The sequence below is a fragment of the Falco cherrug genome, chromosome 4 (genome assembly GCF_023634085.1).
Source record: "Falco cherrug isolate bFalChe1 chromosome 4, bFalChe1.pri, whole genome shotgun sequence".
Classification (NCBI taxonomy): Eukaryota; Metazoa; Chordata; class Aves; order Falconiformes; family Falconidae; genus Falco; species Falco cherrug.
Genome location: NC_073700.1, coordinates 82,540,963 through 82,560,842, shown reverse-complemented (window position 1 = coordinate 82,560,842; position 19,880 = coordinate 82,540,963). Strand labels below are relative to the sequence as shown.

Genomic DNA, 19,880 nt, shown 5'->3' with positions numbered 1-19,880 from the left:
ACCACTGAAGAAGAGAAAGCTTGTGCTCAGCCTGCACAGTCTGAAGAAGTACAGAAGACTGCCAGTTTTCTCAAGTGATGTTTTCCTACAAAATGGTTAGGAGCTGTTGCTGTTTGTTACTAACCGCCTTTCAGAAGCAGAATTGTCTTTCCTTAGCTGTCATAATAATGTAATTTGTAATATATTGTTGATTTTTTTCTGTAAGGGTTTTCAGTGCTGAGAGAAATTATATTTCGTATGCCAAGAACTGATGTGCTTCCAATGGCCCCAGTCTTGTTTTTTCAACACAAGGCAAAAGGATATTCCATCCAGATAAATGAGAACTGAAAGAAATAATCATTGTTCGCTTGAGGTTTCAGAGGATGTGTAGCAGAAAAACTGCAGTCAATTAACAGATGGAGAGCAGTTATAAAAGTCCCAAGTATTACAAACCAGTTTCATCTTAATGTGGACCTTAAATCTTTAGAGAGAAGATCTGATACTTGTAAGAATTCAATTTGTTTATTAGGTGCACAACCCACATAACATTAAATGACTCTGTGGAGTCATTTAAAACTGTGGAAAGAAGTTACTTATGTGTGCATATATATTTTTTTCTTAAATTAACTCTTAATTCTTCCTGAGTACTGTTTATTTATAGTGCATTAGAGAAAGTAACATTTCAAAGTCACTTACTGTTGGACCTAAAGCAAGAGAAAGTTTGTTCTCTTTCTGGTAACAAATTACAAAATTAAAATAATTCTTTGTAGTGACAACAACCAGGCAGGAACAGTTTTATAATGCCTGCATTCATAACAGAACTTATAAATATTTATGTAACTATTTATAAGATATTAGGATCATGGTGGCAAAAAAGAAACAGAAAAAGCACCCCATTTTCAATTTCTCAGTGCTTTACACCTTTGAAACAGAATGATCTTAAATGTTCTGGGACAATATCCTCTTAAATAAAGTATAAAATCATGTAAGAATGTAATTTTTAGTGTCTAATGTATATGTGTGTGTATAACGCAAATGAAAACTGCATTGTAGGAACATTTTTAAAAGATTAATACCCATTTAAAGACTTAATGCTGATAGTGCAAAAAATCTTCACCATTTCTAAAACCAACAGGTTATTTCGTAATCTCCTGAAAATATCCCATACAAAGGAGATCTGTATGATACCTTAGTATAACAGAGGGAAATACTACGTCAAACTAAAATGCAGTGCATTTTGTCTATGTGTGATCGTAACTTTATTGTATTTGTTTGATAAAGGGTTATGTTTTGCATTTAACATACAGTTTTGTAAATCTGAAATGTTCATCAAGCTAAATCAGTTTGCAGAAGACTTTTAAATATTAAATAGGAATAATTTTGGGGAACACAACAAGTGAGATTCTAGTTTTGACCACTGAATGAGCTGAAAAATTTTGCATCAGCAGCTGTATGCAGTTTCTTACTCATTGGCTACACACAGTTCCTTCTGTTCAAAGGGTTCCTGTGTGCCCTCATATTAGTAAATGCACTTGCCCTTTGTGTGATGTGTGAAAGATGGGCTGCTCTTGGAGGATAAATTGGCTTCAGATGAACAGAAAGTGCTGAGGCAGCGTACCACAGGTTAAATTAACTTTGGTAGGGCAGCCTTGGTTCAGGCACACTTGCAACTAGTTTGCTATCTACAACAATACAAACCAGGCTTGCAGGGGAGCTGGTGGGCTAAATATGTGGACAGAGGGAAGAGATGCAGACAGGAAATGGGGAAGATTGGGAAAAAGTGTTTATAAAGCTTTAAGGGGGCTCTGGGAAGAGCATCTTCCTAGGCAGTGAAAAGTTGCAGTCTGACAACTGAGAGAGCAGGGCACACAGGAAAACAAACCAACTGTTGTCTGATGATTTTGAGGCTTTACTAAATAGATGGATTGTTCATTACAGAGAAAAGTAGAGAAATGTTTAATAAGTAAGCGTATTTTGTCTTTGCTGAATAAGCAGATGATGGTTTCATATTTCATGATAGTGAAGTATTTGTATTAAGTTTTAGTGTTTGGCCCACCAATATTCTGGATTGCAGCAACAATATTCAGAAAGTTTTGGAACACTAGATGCTCAAGATGACAAAATGGAAATTAACATTGTCACCTGAAGAGAGAGAATCTGAGCAATTAGGAGTCTCTGAGTTCAATATTGATCAACAAAACAAAGTGCAGTGCTACAGGCAGAACTACAGGGACTATCACAATGAATGTCAACCAACATGGATTTTACTTATTTTGTGAAATTTATTTCAAGCCTTTTTTACAAGGTTATAGTTTTGGCTGATAAAGGTGGTAGTGTTGATACAATATATGGTTAGCAGAAGTTTGACTTGTTACTATATGACATTTTAATTAAAAATAGGATGCCTGTAATTGCACTAGTCCCATTAAAGAGATTAAAAATTGTATAACTGATACATTGCAAAAGATAATTCTCACCACATGCAGTTCTGCAGAAGCTGTTATTGTCACTAAGCTATTTAGCATTTGTCTGATAAAGTTTGCAGGCATCACAAAGATTTAAGGATTTGTAAATAAAAATTGATCAGAAGTAACCTATTGTTAAGGATTGCTCGGCAAACAATTAAAAAGAAAGTTATGCTTTTCATTGTAGCCAAATATGAAGAAGCGTTTTCAGAAAAAAAATTATAGGCCATATTTAGAGAATTGCTCTAGGAAGGCAGTGACATTGAAGGTGGTGTAGGAATCACAGAGGGTAGCAAGTTAGCACTGTGGGGAAAAATACCTTATGTCAGCCATGGATAAAGAAACAAGAACATGAATTTAGAAAGAGATGTTCTGGTATTACAAGTGCATGTAGGATTCTATGGTCACATCTGGACTCAAGGTCTGTGCAACTGTTGAAAAATAGAGAAGGTTCAGAGGCCAGCATGAAAAAGAACATTAAATTGTAATTTTGTAAGTCCGTAGAGATTTAGCTTAGTAATATGATATAACAAACCCAGAAATGCATGAAACAGATCTCTCTTCTGAAAAGTGGGAGAGAACTCCTGTGTGTCATTTTTTTTTTGTTTATTCTTTACCACTGTGATTTTTGCACCTCACCTGGGCTGCAAGAATGTGGAGGATGCTGTGTTACTTTCTGGTATAGAGTGGCAGTAAAAGTATTCTTCCTGGCTGATTTGGCTAGATCTGAATTGTTCTGGCTGGGGTGAGCCCAGAGTGCAAATACATTTTAGTGTATAGCTGCTCAGAACGATTAACTATTGTGTTGACTAAATTGTTTAAAGTTGTTTAAAACAAATTCATACTAAAGCAATCAATGGTTAGAATTAAATGAAAGGGTGTCTCTGTTATGGTTGCCTGCTCTTTGAGTAAGTCTTATCTCAATTGCAAGAACACCTCTTAGTCAACACAAGAAAATCCAGGAAGATTATGAATATCAATGCCTTAAGAGAAACTTTAGTTGAATTTAGCATCTTATTCAATACTGAAAGAGGTGCAGAGAATCCCTCCTTCCCTGACTGGTAAGTGGTGGTCACCTGTGGTAGCTGGCAGGGCTTTTCTCTCTGTCAGCTCTACTATTTTCCTAAAGCTTATAGGATCAAAGATTATGGAAGAAATATATATGGATAGTGTGATATGGCCTCAGATGTCTTATTTCTGTAGGAAACCACCCTAGAGAAAGTATTTGCTGATATCTGGCTCAGAATTTTGGAAGAGATTTTAAAGGTTCATTCTTAACTTTTTATTCTTCTGTGCTATTTGCTTGAAGACTGGGCCTACTTTGTGAGGTAACACTTTAAAAATTGGACTATTTAAAATACCTTTGCATGTCAAAGACATTATGAACCTTAGAGTACGTGAGACCACTTTTAACAGAGCTTAGATAGCCTTGTTTCTTGAAAGGTTTTTAGATGGTAATTGTTAGAGGTTTGCTGAAAGTTCACTATAAAAGACCTCTAGAAACAGGTAATCGGAAAGAAACTTTGCAACAAAATGGGTCACTCAATAATTCTTTGTCCTTAAAGTCAAGACACTGGTTCTTCCCAATGGTAGGTAAACTCAGGCAAGATTCATTCTCTGGCTGCTTCTCCTGCAGGACAAGCTGTAGGGAAATAAGTTGATTTTTAATTTTAAGAGAATATAATTCCTTGGAGAAATGATGCTTAATGGGAAAGGTAATATTATTAATATGTTTCTGACTGCAGTACACAGCTTAATTTGTGAGATGGAAAGGAAAACTGTTACAAGAATCCTTGTTAAAATCAAACAATCATTTACTTGGAGACTAAAATGCTAATACTTACAATGGTATGTTTCTGCTGGAAGATTTACTTTGCAACACTATTTTGGAATTATATTCAGTTCATTTCAGAAAGAAATAAAAAATTATTCTGACCCTAGAGAAACAAAAGCAGCAAATCCAGTAATATTTTATTTTATGTAAAAGGAAGTCACAGTAAAAACAAAGGCAAATATTTGGAAATGATTCTTATATCACTTCATGTCACTGCATGTCATTGTGAAGACGTTGCTGGCAAAGGCTGATAATGTCTTGGGTAGATGCTATGTTTAGTTTTGCATTATTTTATTTGCAAAGCGTAATACTGGGACTGTCAACCACCATGAGGGTACAAAGGCAGATATGAAAGGTGGTTTTTGCAAGTACCAAGTGAATATTCAGCATCTTACTGTCCATCTAACTTGATCTGGTTAATGTCTTCAAGAAAATCTCAATGGTTTTTAATCCTCTGAAAACTCATACAAAGCCTGCTCTAGTTTCACTGACTACCACTGATTAATTGAACTGTCATTAACAGCAATTGTCTTGTGCTACTGAAAAATGACACCTATATTACTAAAAGAAATAATGAGGCTTCTCCCTGGCTGTCATTTATGTGATCACAAGTCCTATAAAAATTAATCTATTTCACAATAAAATTATAGCATAGGATGGATGTGTGAAAATAGAATGCAGTATCAGGTTTTTGTGATTCTTCAAGGGGTTAAAAATAGTTTTAGGTTTCAAATGAGTTCTGAACAGATCTAAGTATTTTATATATCTTCTGTTCTCATGACTTGCCAGTGATATTTTACCAGAATTAAGAAATTGACAATGTCATTTGTTTATGGTATTTCAAATGTAAAGAATTGCCTTCAGGACATTGTTTTATTGCTTTTACATTCCTTCCTGCTGTCTTAAATCTAATGAGGCTTGTCTGTCCTTTAGGTGACCTACAAGCGGGATCTGCATGCAGCTGAATCAATGATTAAGGGTATGTGTTTGTCCTTGTGGCTGTCAGTTTGCATATTCCTGAGTCTAATTAAGAATCTTGTGTGCTATAGTTTTAAATGTCTTTAAGAAAAGTTCTAGGATGAATAAGATGTGCTTAGGCAAGTTGTTTTAGCTTGTTCATTGGAATACTTACATTATGCATTATTTACCTTCTTTTTCTTCTCTTCAAATAAAGAACCTTATAAAAAGTTTTGTATATTACAGAGTCAAACAGATTCATTTTGAATGGCTTTGTAAGGAATGAACAATTTTTTTTCATTAGTAGTTCAATTCTGAGTATGTTCCATCTTTGTAATCTAAGTAGCAGACTGAAAATGAGATATTAACTCTTCATGTCTCTTTACTCTTTTACATATAACAATTTGTTGCCTAGATTGATATAGTGATTATATGATATTGAGGTATTCCATTAATTTATAAATACTTTGTTTAACTGCTTTTTAACCTTTTTCTGTACTGGAAACAGTGTTTTCTTAGCAGTTTAACTTGAAGACTAGATTTAGTTTTTATGTAGATTGACTCAATCTAAAAACAGTGTAGAAAGGAAGGACTCTTAAGTACTGTATAATGAGCACACTGATGGTTATTGTAAACTGATAGGCACTGATTCAGGGGACTCTTGCGTGATTCCTGGTGGAGAACTGAGGGGTAAGAGCCCAGAAACTGATGAAGAGAAAGGGACTTCCCTTTGCCTTAAAAATATTTTTCCAGAGAAAAAAAGTGTGGTTCCTATTTAAGAAAAACAGAGCAAAACCCATGCCATATTAGGGCACGGTGAGTGAATGGCTAGTTGTTCACTTTGGTGGCTCATGTGTTGTTACATGATCCAGTATTGGCTTAATTTCTGATTTGAGTCAATTAGACCTTGCCAAGATCAGCTCTGTTACTGTAGACAAGCGAGGAAGCTTAAACAGAGCTCAGATATTGCTGTGGTATTCGGCATGCTGCTTCTCTAGACCCCCAAGAATGCAACAAGTTTGAAGCTTCTGGCTATTACAGTGGACAAATATTACACATTATATGCATTGCTAGAACTGCCTGACTGAATTTTTCAGGCATGTATCAAGGAGATAAGGCTGGGAAACATTAGAAGTTCTGGTTTTGACAGGGAATGAGCTCTCATCTCCATAGCTGGAGGCCTAGAATTTTTTTAAAATCTTCTTTTGAGTAGGAGTTTTAGAGGTTCCACACTCCTAGCTTTCAAGCTTAGGATTTCCAAACATACTGAAGACAAGTAGGTGGCTGGGAATGGTTGGCATGCATTTACAAAGGGGAAATTATGCCTGACTGAACTGATAGCATTCTACAGTGAAATGACTAGCTTAGTAAAGGAGAGCAGAGGGTATGGTTTGTCTTGATTTCAGTAAGGCTTTTGCCACTAGGTCCATGACATACACATTGACAAACTGATGAAGTACAGACTAGAAAAGTAGACAGGTGGATTGAAAAATGGTTGAACTACTGTGCTCAAACAGTAAACCCCAGCTGGAGCCCAGTCAGTAGTGGGCCCCTATGTTTACCCTAGGGGTTAATGCTGGTTAAAATCTTCACCAATGATCTCAATGATAGGACACAGCACACTCTCAGCAAGTCTGCAGATGATGTAAAACTGAGAGGAGTAGTTGATAGACCAGGTGGTTATGCTGCTGTTCAAAAGGACCTAGATAGGCTGGAAAAATAAGTGAACAGGAGTCTCATGAGATTCAGCAAGGGGAAATGCAACTCCTGCACTTGAGAAGCACCATTACAGGCTGGGGGCCCATCAGCTGGAAAGCAGCTCTGCAGAAAAGGCCCTGGGGGTGTCCTGGTGGACAACAAATTGAACAGGAGCTGGCAGTGCACCCTTATGTAAAAGGTCAACAGCCCCTTGGGCTATGGTAGTCAGAGCATTGCCAGTAAGTCGAGGGAAGTGATACTTTCCCTCTGCTCAGCACTGGTGAGGTCACATCTGGAGTGTTGGGTCCAATTCTGGACTCCCCTGTGCAGGAACAATGTGGTCATGCTGGAGAGGGTTGAGCAAGGGGCCGTGACAATGATTAGGGTAGTGGAGCATCTGTTCTACAAGGAGATGCTGAGAGAGCTTGGACTGTTAGGCCTGGAGAAGAGAAGGCTCAGCGCGATATAGCAATGTGTATAAATGCCAGATGGGATGGAGTGAAGAAGATGGAGCCAGACTCTTTCTCAGTGATGTTCAGCAAAGAGAACAGGCAATGAACAAAAACTGAAATACAGAAAATTCCATTTATACATCTGGAAAGCCTGGAAATTCTTAGGATTCTCAGGTTTTTTTATTACAAAGCTGGGAGTTTGGAAGGGAAACTCTGTCCTTGATTTCCTAGCAATCATTTGTTCAGCTGTTTGCCAATATGAGCATCTCTTAGCTTACAAATGCCATTTTTTCACCAGCTTTTATTGAGTTATTGTAAACAATGTTTCATCTCAGAAATTACTTGGGCTAATACTTTCAGAACAGTATTTATAACTTATTCAAGTTTATGGGAAACTTTGAAAATGGGAGTGTGATCTGACATAAACTGGAAAACCACTTTCAAAATAGGGAGTTTCTCCATTTTGTCCACTTTCTGATAGCTATCGGATATTTACAAACTTTGTGCAAACAGAATTCATTCTGCCATTAAGATTTTTTCACAAATGTAAAATCTAGATGAGAAGTTCTTGAGTTAACCCAGTGATTATCAAAGCATTTTCTTTTAATTTACTAGTATTATTGTGCTCTTGGAAAAGTACTAGTAATTTTCATTTAATTTTAAGTGATCTTTCCTTGGATAAAACAATTCAATTTAAATATAAATTTTAAAAGCTCAAATACTATTATTGTAGTTGTCATATGAGCAAAATGACTCACAAGACCCCCCAAAAGTTAATAGAATATATCAGTATGCAAAAGAGGGATTTCATAGTACAGTATGAATAAAATTAAACAATGATTTTACCTCTTGATGAATAGGAATTGAACTAATACTTTACCTTGAATGATAGATCAATGGAAAAAAGAGAAGCTTCCAATCTTTGAGAAATGCAAAAGTAATTACATAAAAAAATGAAGGTTTTTTTTCCCTCAATCTAAATATAGATCCCATTACACCATTGTTACTGAATTCCTAATTCTAAAAGACTGTATGAATGCTTTACGGTACAGACTTCTTTTAATGTTAAGTATTATCTGTAATTTTATGTATTATCTATATAGTAGAGACTGTCAAAGAAAAATTCCCGTAATGGTAATGCCAATAAGGAGATGTAGAAAGCTGATTCAGCTGCCAGCTGCTTGGATGTGCTGTATTATTATAATCTTTGTAAATGTTTTCTGTAACAAGGAATGTACTTCTGTCAGTCAAGCTTGCTGAAGCCAGTAAAGCCAGCATAAAATGATGTAAATGCCATGAATCAGCTCAATGACTGTATTATGTTGATTATATCTTGACAAAAGGTTCAATATTCAACTTGGAAAAAGCTCAGCAAACTCATTGTTCTATGTTAACTTTGATCGCATTTTCCTTTTTCCTCTGTATTTTTCATATTTATTTACCATGTATGTTCTCAATATTTAATGGCAGTTTATCAGTCATTACTGGATAAAGTAGATCCATTTTCATTTCCATTTTCCGTGAACTTAACTGTAGACTATACTTTTTTGTAGTACAAAGACCAATTTATTGAACTGTATCATTTGGTATTAGTCAAATATTTAAGAGTTATTTAGTTCAGAGGACCTTTGGATGTACTGAGGTTGTGTAAACTTTAAAGGAAAAGAAAAATCAAACCCAGTGCTGATTTATATTTTTAAAAAAAACATATTCATCTTCTTGCCATTTATTTGCTGCTTTACTAAATACATTCTTCTGCAGTGGGCAAGGAGAAAGCCAGATGGACACCTTATGCAGAATATGTTGCTTTATGTAGCTAGAGAAGGAGACAGCAGCACCCTGCTCCCATGGTTCAGCTCTCCAGTTTGCTTGTGTCTCCTTCCCCACATATCTCCATCATTACAGAGCAGCTCTTGTGAAGGTGGGAACTGAGCCATCACGCTTCTTGTGGGGAAACTAAACAAGAATACAATGTGAAAAAATTATTTCTGTGCTCTCCCTCTGCTGCCCTCTCATCCTTATAAAGGTGACTCCTTGTATTCTTTAATCAGTGCTATCCTTTCTTCTTTATAGATTGTTCAAAAGAAAAGCCAGTAGATTGGTAATATTTTGAAGTGTTTTGCTTCAAATATGTTTTTATAGCGTTTATGTTAATTTTATGTAACATATACTCTCTACTATTTCATACAAAAAAAATTATAAACCTGAAACAATACTGCAGCCTTCATGTAAATGCGTTTCCATGTTTCTGTGTATATAAGGGCTTCAGTAATTTCATAAGTCATTAAAGAAGATTATTTATAATTTATTTTAAAAATAAGATCCATTCCAAGCAGCTTTCTCTAAAACTGCTTGAGTAGAAAATGAAGGTGTAGCTTATTCAAATGAACATTCACGAAGTTTAACTATTTGTGTTTATAACTGGAGCAAAAGTGCTGTAAATGACCAGTCAGTCTCTTCATAGATACATATTTTGTCACATTAACACATTTTTTTGTTTTTACTAAAGCCAATACAATCTTTTCCAGCTGTTGGTTATGACAAAAAGTTTATGTAGCTTAAAGTAAAAATGAAGATGTTTCATGGTGGTAAATCAGGCTAATCCCTCACTTGATCTTTACTTATCTAGTGATCTGTCACTTTGGCAGCATCCAATATATCCGCTTCAGTAACCACACTAGTTTTTATTATGCCTGCTCTGTATGAAAAACTGTACGTTGTTCATTGAAGTTTGGATTTGCTTTTTGCTTCATTGCTTGAGTTCAGGAAGGGGAAGCTGCACATGTTCTTTACTGCTTTTGCAAGCAGTATAATGAGTCCTCCATAGCTAATTAGGACACCCCATGACATTTACCTAACATAATTAATTATCTTTAATGGGGTTTTGAATAGACACTGTTGGCACTCCAAATCTGCAGTTTGAGATCTGTGCCTTATCTATTCTGTGCCCTTTAAAAGACTTCAAATACCATATTTTCAGGTTGATATTACATGACTTATTTTTGTAGTGGACAATTGAGCTATGTAAATTAACATTAGGCAAGCATTTTATTCACAGTTCATGCCACACTTAAAGGAAAGCATATTTAAGGGGAGAATATATTTTTGTCCTATTGAGCATCATCTTGTTGTACCCCCACATTACATCATTCAGTCTTATGGTTTTTAGTTTTACAGAAGAAATCTTAATACCTATGTTCTGCTGGTTTGTGCTGTGGCTATGGGAAACCTTCAAGGGTATGTCACCTTCCAGAATGGCAACCATCCTACACGCCAAGGCGTGCTCGGTTAGGTGTCTCCTACTGGCTGTATAATTGACTGTATCACAGTGTCTGCTTTTCCTGAGGGTTCAGAACCCAGTACGTGGTGCTATATGAAGTGCTCCTACTTGTCATTATGCTTTTGTGCTTTCTGCCACAAGTTAGATAGCTGTCTGCTGTGTGATAGCTACTCACTGCTGTTTGTGAGCTTCTGTTGCAGAACTGTTAGTTCCATGAAAGTGTGTCATCTGACACAGAAACCACCACTGCAAGAAAGCGACAAGCACTGTTTCTTCCGGTGGTTTCAGTAATGGTCTCTGGTGAGAGGAAGGACCTTCTGCTGATTCTGATCATTTTACAGCTACAAACTTGGCTAGCAGAAGTTGCCAGTGTACTAATGTGTTATTCATGGCTCACATGAGACCCATGTGGTTGTGCATTTTCAGATACCCTTCCCCCTCAGAGGCATCTTCAAGGATCGGTTTTCTGGATATCTACGTCCTCTTTTTCCTTCCTTCCCTTTTTCTTTTCCTTCTTTGGGATGATGATGAGATACCAGGAACTCTGGAAAGGCATATTTATGGCAGGAATACCTGCCTTCCCATGAAGAATTTACCATCTTTTGCCTTGTTAAAACCCCTTTCTTTTACTTTTACTTGGCACTGGCTGCTAGTGTGTCTGTAACTTCGCTGAGCATAGCTGGCAGCAATCCTTCCTACCTATATGGAGAAGAGGGTGCCTCTTCCTGACACTATATACTGCTTTGAGTATAAATGGTATTACCTGTGGGGTGGTGGTCTACATGATGGTTCTTCTTTGTGTCAAGTTGTTGAAGAGGACACAGGACTGAAATGCAGCATCCCACACTGAATGGTAGAGTCCTGTATTGCATACTTGGGTGGATTCAGACTCCAGGTTCAGGCCATGTAGAATGCCTGAAGGGGAGGTCCTGCATGATACTGTATGGCTGGATTGCAAGGTACCAGCTCTTGGCATGCCAGCTTGCATGCTATCAAGGTCCTCTGGAGATGTCCCAGAAGCTAAACGTATGGGCTTGGAGAGTGTAGGGTACTAAGGGCTTCACCCTGGCTCCCCACTACCGTTTCAGTCTTCACAGCTGATTTCTTTATTATTTATTATGTTTTTAATTTGCTGGATGCATATTTTAGCATTGGATGAATTCAGCAGTGAAGAAATTTTGAGTGTATACATACAATTTTGTGACTGCAGTTCCAAATTTCATGTCATCTACAGTCTTATTTATTAGTGACCAAAACTTGGTTTGCTTCAACTTCAGAGAATGACAGTTACCTTTTCTGTTAACCTGTTAGTTTTATTTAGAAAATCCATTGAAGCTCTATTAAAAATATTTGTTTTGATGAGAACTATTCATCCAACTGGTCTTTTTCTGGTTTCAAATAGTAATCTTTTTTTTGCTTTGAGTTATGAACTTCAACAGATCTTACATACTTAGATTTTTATGCTAGAATATTAAGGTTACACTTCTGCCTCTAGACGGTTTTGCTAAGGAACAGGTTTCTTGTGGTTCAGTTTGACATATTATTTTGCTACTTTGTTTGTTTTTCAAGTGGTCTTGCATTTCTCTCTATTGTCCATATATTAAATTATAATTTTTTAATTAATCAATTTAAATACAAGAAAAATTATTATGGTTATATGTGTTTGGCAATTAAATTATGTCTGAAAAAAATACAGTTAATCATGTGATTATGAGACTGTTCCTTTAGACATTATAGTTCCATTAGTTCCATTAGTTCCTTATATTACAAATATAATCCTACCTAAGTAACAAGTCTTAAATGTTTCATAGAAGCACAGGTAGCTGTACCAGCTTAATGAGACATAATGACTGATAAATTTAAGCATGCTAAACTTGACTCAAGTAGAAGTAAGAAAAGCATGCATGCATATGTACATTTTTATACTTTAGATATATTTATGCATATATGTAATTCATATTCAAGCCAATACAAAGACACATTTTTCTAATATAAATAGACTGAGTTATCTTTTGAGACTGTTTTCTTAAAATGTGTCTTATGAATTTGCTTACTTCCTCAAGTCTCTTTTACAACTGTATTATGATAGTCTGAGTTCTAAAATTTGTTTTATAAACAGTAAATGTAATGCTTTTCTTTAGTTAAGCAGGTATGAACTTGCAGAGTATGCAGACAAGGTGGCACACGCCTATTTTTAATAATCTTGAAAATATCATCTTACAATAAGGGTGACTCATCTAGAAATGTAGTTAAGATCAGGCTAATACAAAACATCCTAAAAAATTTCCATTAGGACTACTGCCCTCAGGGTAGGTATCTTTGAACTCTAGTTCCAACATGTAAACTTTAAATGGTGCTTCTCAATAGAAGTTTGTAACTTAGAGTTTGACTTGCTCTCCTCCTCTTTCTTTTCTTGAGGGCCCTTCTTCTGCAATTACTTTTTCAGAAGAGCGTGCACTTGCAGATTGGATATTTTGCCCTCACATTTAGCTAAATAAGTATGTGCTGATGTTGATACAATTAGCAAGTGCCAAGAAAAATATTGCAATGCCTTCAAATTTTTTATGATTGTTGGGACCTATATACTATGTTTTGTGTTATAAAAAGTCATGTGAGTTCTTCATATAAATAATACAAAAATTGACATAAGACTTGTTTATCAAAGGACAGAGACCTTACTCGAGGTAGCCTGCATTTTCATGGGCACACTCATTAACCAGTGGCTGTTCTCTGCTGTGAGGCAAAGAAATAGACTGGCAGGTGGAGATACTCCTCAGATAACAACCCTCTTTTCTTCTACCACAAAATCTTCCTCTCTTTCTTTTATACTAACATTGGTAGGGCCAGTGTCACATTTGGCTTTTGGTGTTTTTGGCTACAGAGAAATGTGGAATTGGTAAACAAAAAAATTGTTAGATATTTTTAGTTAACCTATATCATACAAATAAGAATTTCAACTCATTCTGTTGAGCATGAATGAACTAAACGCTTGGCAGTACTTATTTCATTTTTCTTGTGTTTACAGTGGTAGAAACATCTCTGTTATACTAAAAATGCCTGAATTTCCAGACCAGAAAAGCTATTGCTGTATAGAAAGTGAAAAAGAAATTCCGATAAACTAATTTCCTATTTTGAATTCACTGCAAACTTCAAAAGTATTTTGATGAATAGGATGTGCTTCCAAAACAGTAGGAATTATAATGACAGACCAGAATGGCATGGTATGAACATGTTTACAAAAACAAGTATATGTGTACACATATATGTGCAATTAAGAGAAAAAATAATGTCCGTAGGCTAAAATCTATTTGCTATTCAGATGCATTTTTATTCTTATGGTATTAATTCCCCAGGATATGATATTTATGATCTTTAGTCGAGCAAAATATTATTTTAATTGCTGCTTGTTTGTGGCATGCATTTCAGGGTGAATTTTTAAGTCATTCATTAAGTACACTTTAATACATATCTAACTAGGGTAGTTCCATAAACATGCACACATTTTAATTTATAATTTTTGGTGAGATCCTAGGATAAAGACTATAACAGATGTTACTGAATAATAATGTGATCTAAAGCTTTCAGGATATCAAAAGAAGCACACAGAAAAATTAAAAATTAAATTTTCTGCTGGAGAGAGAAGGTGGTTTGATGGAATAAATTCTGAAATCCTGTATCAAATTTATCTTCACTGAGGAAAATTCCTACCCCTTTCCTGATAGAGAACTTTAATGTTTAACCTGACAGAATTTGGCAGTGTAAAGTTTTAACTATTTTTGATTTTATATGAAATATATGCTCTGAGTGGATGTTAAATGTGATGCAGTATGGGGAGGAGGGTGTTACTCCATAATCAGGTACAGCTGTGAAGAGGCCAATAGTGAATGGGAGACGTGTATTGGGATGAGGAGATTTCCAGGGAAATATTAAGTTTAAAGTAAGCAGAGGAAGAGGAAGCCAAAGAAGGATACAGATTTTGATAGACAACATAATAGCAAGAGAAGCAAAAAAAAAAAAAAAAAAAAAAAAAAAAGGTTGGGAAGGTGTGTCATGAAAGTAGAGAAGAAAACAGAACAGTGGTGCATGGGAGAAGGACAAGAGGTAACAGGCAAAAACTGAACCAAAGGACATTCTGCCTCAGGAAGGACTTTCACCGTGAGAACAGTCAGGCAGTGAACAGGTTGCCTGGAGAGGTCTCTGTCCTCAAAGGTTCTCAAGGACCAGGGGGTAGGGCACTGAGTGACCAGGCCTGATTTCATGGGTGATCCTGCTTTGGTTGGTAGTTTGGACTAGAGACCTCCTGAGGTCTCTTCCAGACTGGATTATCCAGTAATCTGATGAAAAGTTGTTAGCTGAGCATTAAAATTCTTTATGACATGGCCCTGATGTGGCTTTCCAGAATAACTGTTCCGTTCACCCAGGCAAACTTCTGAAAGCCAGGAGTGAAGTGCTGCGTGCGGTCAGCAGGACCCACGCGAGGCCTGCGCCGGCGCTGCCTGGGTTCGTGGGGCCAGCGTGTTGGCACTGAGTGAACAGAGCTCCAGCGGCTCGCCGGCGCTGGGACACGGGCAGTCTTGGGGAGCGGGGCTCCATGCAGCCTGCCTTCCCACAGTACGGCAAACCTGCAAACTGCTAAATTAACATACAGATGGTTTTGGTCACTTGACACGGTTGGGATTTAAATGGAAATTGAGTCTTAAATTTCAACTAGAACAGAACCGTTGCTTTGCTGTGATGATTTCGTAAACTATGATTTCCCAGACTTCATTTTTCTTGATCATTTAAAAGCATGCAGCATCTTATCAATGTGTGTATTATCGTTAAATTATTTTTTCATACTTTATTTGTAGACTTTCCCCCTGCTGCATTATATTCCTCCTTCCTCCAGATTACAAATACATTTTTTCACACTTAATTCAATTTTGCTTTCTTCTTTATTAAATTGAACCTGCAAATCTTAGTTGCTTTTTTGGTAGTCATCTCTCCTTTCTCACTTACATTGCAGGAAGTTAGAGGTCTGAGGGGGCCGGGGAGAGGAGTGAGATGGGCTTTATGGCTGCAGTCTTTGAGCAGCAGCCTCTTGTGAGGTTACTTTTGACACTTGCAGTTGATAACTGACGACTTTTTAAAAAGAACTGTCAGAGCCTAAATTATGGTGCCTTCTTGGCTTCCACAGCCTTCTTCCACATGTGGATTTTTGTAACAGCTCCAATCTGACCTTCTTCATTAAGTTACTTGGTTCAATAGAATCGGAGTTCTTGAAATCTGATATGCCAGTCTGGTTTATTATGTACATCTATCTTGTATCTGCATTCCACGTACAGTACTAAATTCAAGGGACTCTTGCTCTTATTTCAATCTCCCCACCAGTTTCTTTCTGCTGATAAGAAATTAATTCAATATGGTTTCCCATTGACCCATATTTTAGACTGTAAAGTTCTTCTGTATAAGTAGAAGCCAACTTTGGCGCATGTTCAGTATATTTTTTTGCCCAGTGTATCTATGGGAAGATAATTTCTCCCACAGTCATGGTATCCTATGATTTCCAGTCCTATGAGAAGTGGCCATGCATTTTTTTAATTCTCACTTTCATCTGGTTGTGATGGTTTATAAACAGATGTTTATTGTTCCCTCTCTTTCTCCCTGCCCCGACACCCACCCACCCCCCGCTGCATTTTTGCTAACTTAATACAAAGTCAGTTGCTACCACTATTTTTGTTGTCATGTTACGAATAATGGATTTCATAAATGCCCATAATTCATAAAATCATTGTAATTATATTTTGGGATACTCAGTGGTTGATTCACTTGTCCTGCTTACAAATAATAGTTTAAAATTTGTAACTCACTTTCCAATAATGTTAACTCTGCAGCAGCTTTAAAATTAATTTTCAGGTCTGTATGTCTATTTTTGTAAAGAAGTCTTTGAGTTTACAATAGAAAGTGAGATGTTTACTTAAGTAACGCATCTGATTGAACTTATTGTGTGGTATGTAATTATAAAAAAAACCTTTCCACATGCAACAAATATGTATCTTTATACTCAGACTTGTTTGAAGAGAAGTTAGGCCATATTTTTATAATTTCTTTTATGTCTTTCACTACTGATTTATCTTGTGGTGGTTTGGTATATTTCTGTCCCTGAAGTTTCATTGAAGTCTGCTTTAAACATAATTAGGCTTTACCTTTATGAAATTTCTAGCTGCTTATGGAGTGGCAACCCCAAAGACATTAGAAATTTTATGTTTTTGTCTGCATATTAATTCAGCATCTCAAAGATAAAATCCTGAATTAGAAGTGAGAATTCTAGACTTGAATTATTTTGTTTGCTTAAAGAAAGGAAAATGTTCACTCAATCTTGAAACTAGTCAATAACAAAAGAAAATACTAATTTTCTGAAATATTTGCTTTATGGAGCAGATCAGGCAATAGCCTGAAACTATTTGTTCTCAGTATCAAGAAAATATTATATTTTTTCCCATCAGTAAAAGATCTAAGAGACTGCCCATGCTAAGATCTTTTTCACTGACTCTGCAACTTTTTTGATACTGAGATGAACAGTTATATCTGCTATCTCCCTGAAACGTATTTTCAATACATTTGGGTTTTTTTAGCTATGTACTATATATTGTTGGGAAGTGGATTTATGCTATCTCCTGGGGTTTTTCTGCTTTTCTCAATATTGCTGACACTGCATTTAGTGATTTGTTGAAGTGGTAGTGGTATGAGGTTTTCAAAAAGTTGTTTTCTTGGTTTTCATCTAGTGTCAGTAATGTGTACCTAAACAAATACTTTTTCATAGAAGTCCCTTATTTAAATGGGCTCTGGTGACAGTGTGATTATGTGATGTTTTAATGTACAAAATCATATAAAATATAATATGAACTTTATATTTGTGATGTATGTTACATAAATTATGTAGTTATATTAGCTGTGCCTTGAAATAAGTTGTCTCAAAATTAAATTTACAGCTGTTGAAAAGGTTCTGTCAAGATACAGCAGTATATGGATGGAAGGTAATGTTTAGCAGATTAGTAATTTTGATTGATTTACCTTTGCATGAAATACTAAGGGTTTTTTCTTGATCACAGACAACCTATCACAACAAGTTTGTGTTATTACTGATGTGAAGGAAGCTGTTGCACAAGTAGGTTTTCGCCTTCATGAATCTCTGAAAAACCAATTAAAAGTAAGTACAACTGTATGTCTGTAAACTGTACAATTAATTTAATGTTTCTGGTTGTTGCAACTCATAAGAAATGGTCTAAATAATGTGAATACGGAAACAGAGACCTCCTGGGTCACTATAGTATTTATTACAAGGGATTAACACCAGGTGTGGAAGTTACCCAGAAGGAAGCATCTTCAGCCCAGCTATGCTGTGGAGGGGGATCTTACTGATCCTCTTAAAATGTATATATTAGATTAGAGGAGAAATTGGATCCAGACAACTGAGAGGCCATTTTCTTTAGATTTTATAAATTCAGTAAGCTCAAATTGTAACAAATATGTTACAGAGGAAATGCTTTTGTTACTTTGAAGTCTGAATTAAATTCTGAACCCGCTAAAGAGTAGGATGTATTCCTGCAGAACTGTGAATGCAAAGTCAAATTAATCAGCCTTTTTGCAGAGAGACAGGGGACATTTCACTCAGTGGATGTTCATTGAAGCCTTTGCTGTAGGATATTGATGGCATTTTCTACTGGCATTTAACTATCTTTTCGTTTTTCATTGTTTCTACTAATAGAACTATCAAGTTGTCATTTTTCCCAAAGGTGGTTTACATTTGGTAATTGCTTAAATCTTGGCTGGCCTTGGGGTGTTTCTTAATTATATCTTATGTGATGGTATCACATCTTTCTGTTTCTAAGGGTAATAGAAAGGGAATAGCTGTTCAAAAATACAGATTTCCTGATTTGCACAATGTTGCTTTTGCAATGGTTTTATTCATGTCTGTCGTTGTTCTGCAGTGTGCGCTTTGTTAAGAGTAGGATGTTCTTCTGTAGCAAACTGTATTGCTATTTTATATCTAGAAATGCCACTTGACATTGTACTTACAGGTTTTATTTGGAAACAATTGCATTTAATATGGAAAATCATGCTTTTTTAAAAGTCTACATTTAAAAGTGCAAAACATTAGCAGAGTTGAATAAGATCTTTTCTTGTCTGAATAGCTGTATAATGGAGCAGAACTATGTTTCCATTTCACTGATACCAGGTCTGTTACTGTTTTTCCTTTTTCTTTCCATTTAAACTATTCTACGGTTACTAGGAAGACGTAGCAACCTCAAATCAGACTGCCAGCAAAACTAGTTAAAATTTTCAACATGTTTCCAAATTTTCATTTCAAAACCAGTTTATTGTTGGGTTGGTCCAGCACATGAACCCATGGTGCATTTGAATAAAACACACATAAAATGGGCACAAACAACGTAATGAGGGCATAAAATGAAGGGATTCCTACTAATATGGGACTGAATTTTTTTCATGGTTCTATTAAATCAGTTTATTTAGTTGATAATTTCTTCTCTTTTTTTTTTGATCCATGTTGTCTTTCCTCATAATGAAGTTGATTGTTTAATTTCTTTTCAACAGTTCCTAAGAATTCCTGCAGTGATACCTACCAAACAACTTCATCAAGATCCCTGTCTTCTTGTGTCCCTTTAAACATCCTTAGTAATTAATTTCATGAACCCTTACACTGAATATCTTCGAAAACTAATATTTATGTATTGTGTGTCTTGTTTTTAAATGGTATAATCTCTTGACTTAATTTTTAAGCTTACCAATATACAGAACTTCTAGTTTGAAACCTTAGAATATATCCACTGGCCTATGATTTCTCAAGTGAAGCACAATAACCTTGTGAGAGAGAGATTTGGCTCTGTACAATGTGATAATTGCTGTACCACACTGAAAGCCGGGCCTTTTCAAAAGGCTAATTGGATGATAATTGATCTAAGACAGACACTAACTGGGAATCATTCAGTAGCCTACATACTTCAAATTTAAACTAACTGAAATTTAAACTGGCCGTGGTCAATATTTTAACGTTTTAGATAGTTTTGACACTCTAGTTCTTAGTACCAGCCATATTTATTTTTAGGATATTTGTTAACTTCTAGATGCATCCTTAAAGAAAAATTAAATTGTTAGTGGGGTTTCCGTGAGAGACTCCAAAAACAGGGGAAAAAAGATGTAAAAATTGAAATGAT

The 19,880-nt window shown here is 35.8% G+C and overlaps 1 protein-coding gene across 2 annotated transcripts in view; it reads left to right on the top strand.

The window, feature by feature from the left end:
• Window positions 1–19,880, top strand: part of CRPPA (CDP-L-ribitol pyrophosphorylase A) — a 125,719-nt gene that overhangs the window by 47,700 nt on the left and 58,139 nt on the right. For both annotated transcript variants that reach the window (XM_055709517.1, XM_055709516.1), the window contains exons 5-6: window positions 5,212–5,257; window positions 17,757–17,854. In XM_055709517.1, coding sequence (XP_055565492.1) covers window positions 5,212–5,257; window positions 17,757–17,854 — 144 coding nt within the window. The remainder of the gene's footprint in view (window positions 1–5,211; window positions 5,258–17,756; window positions 17,855–19,880) is intronic.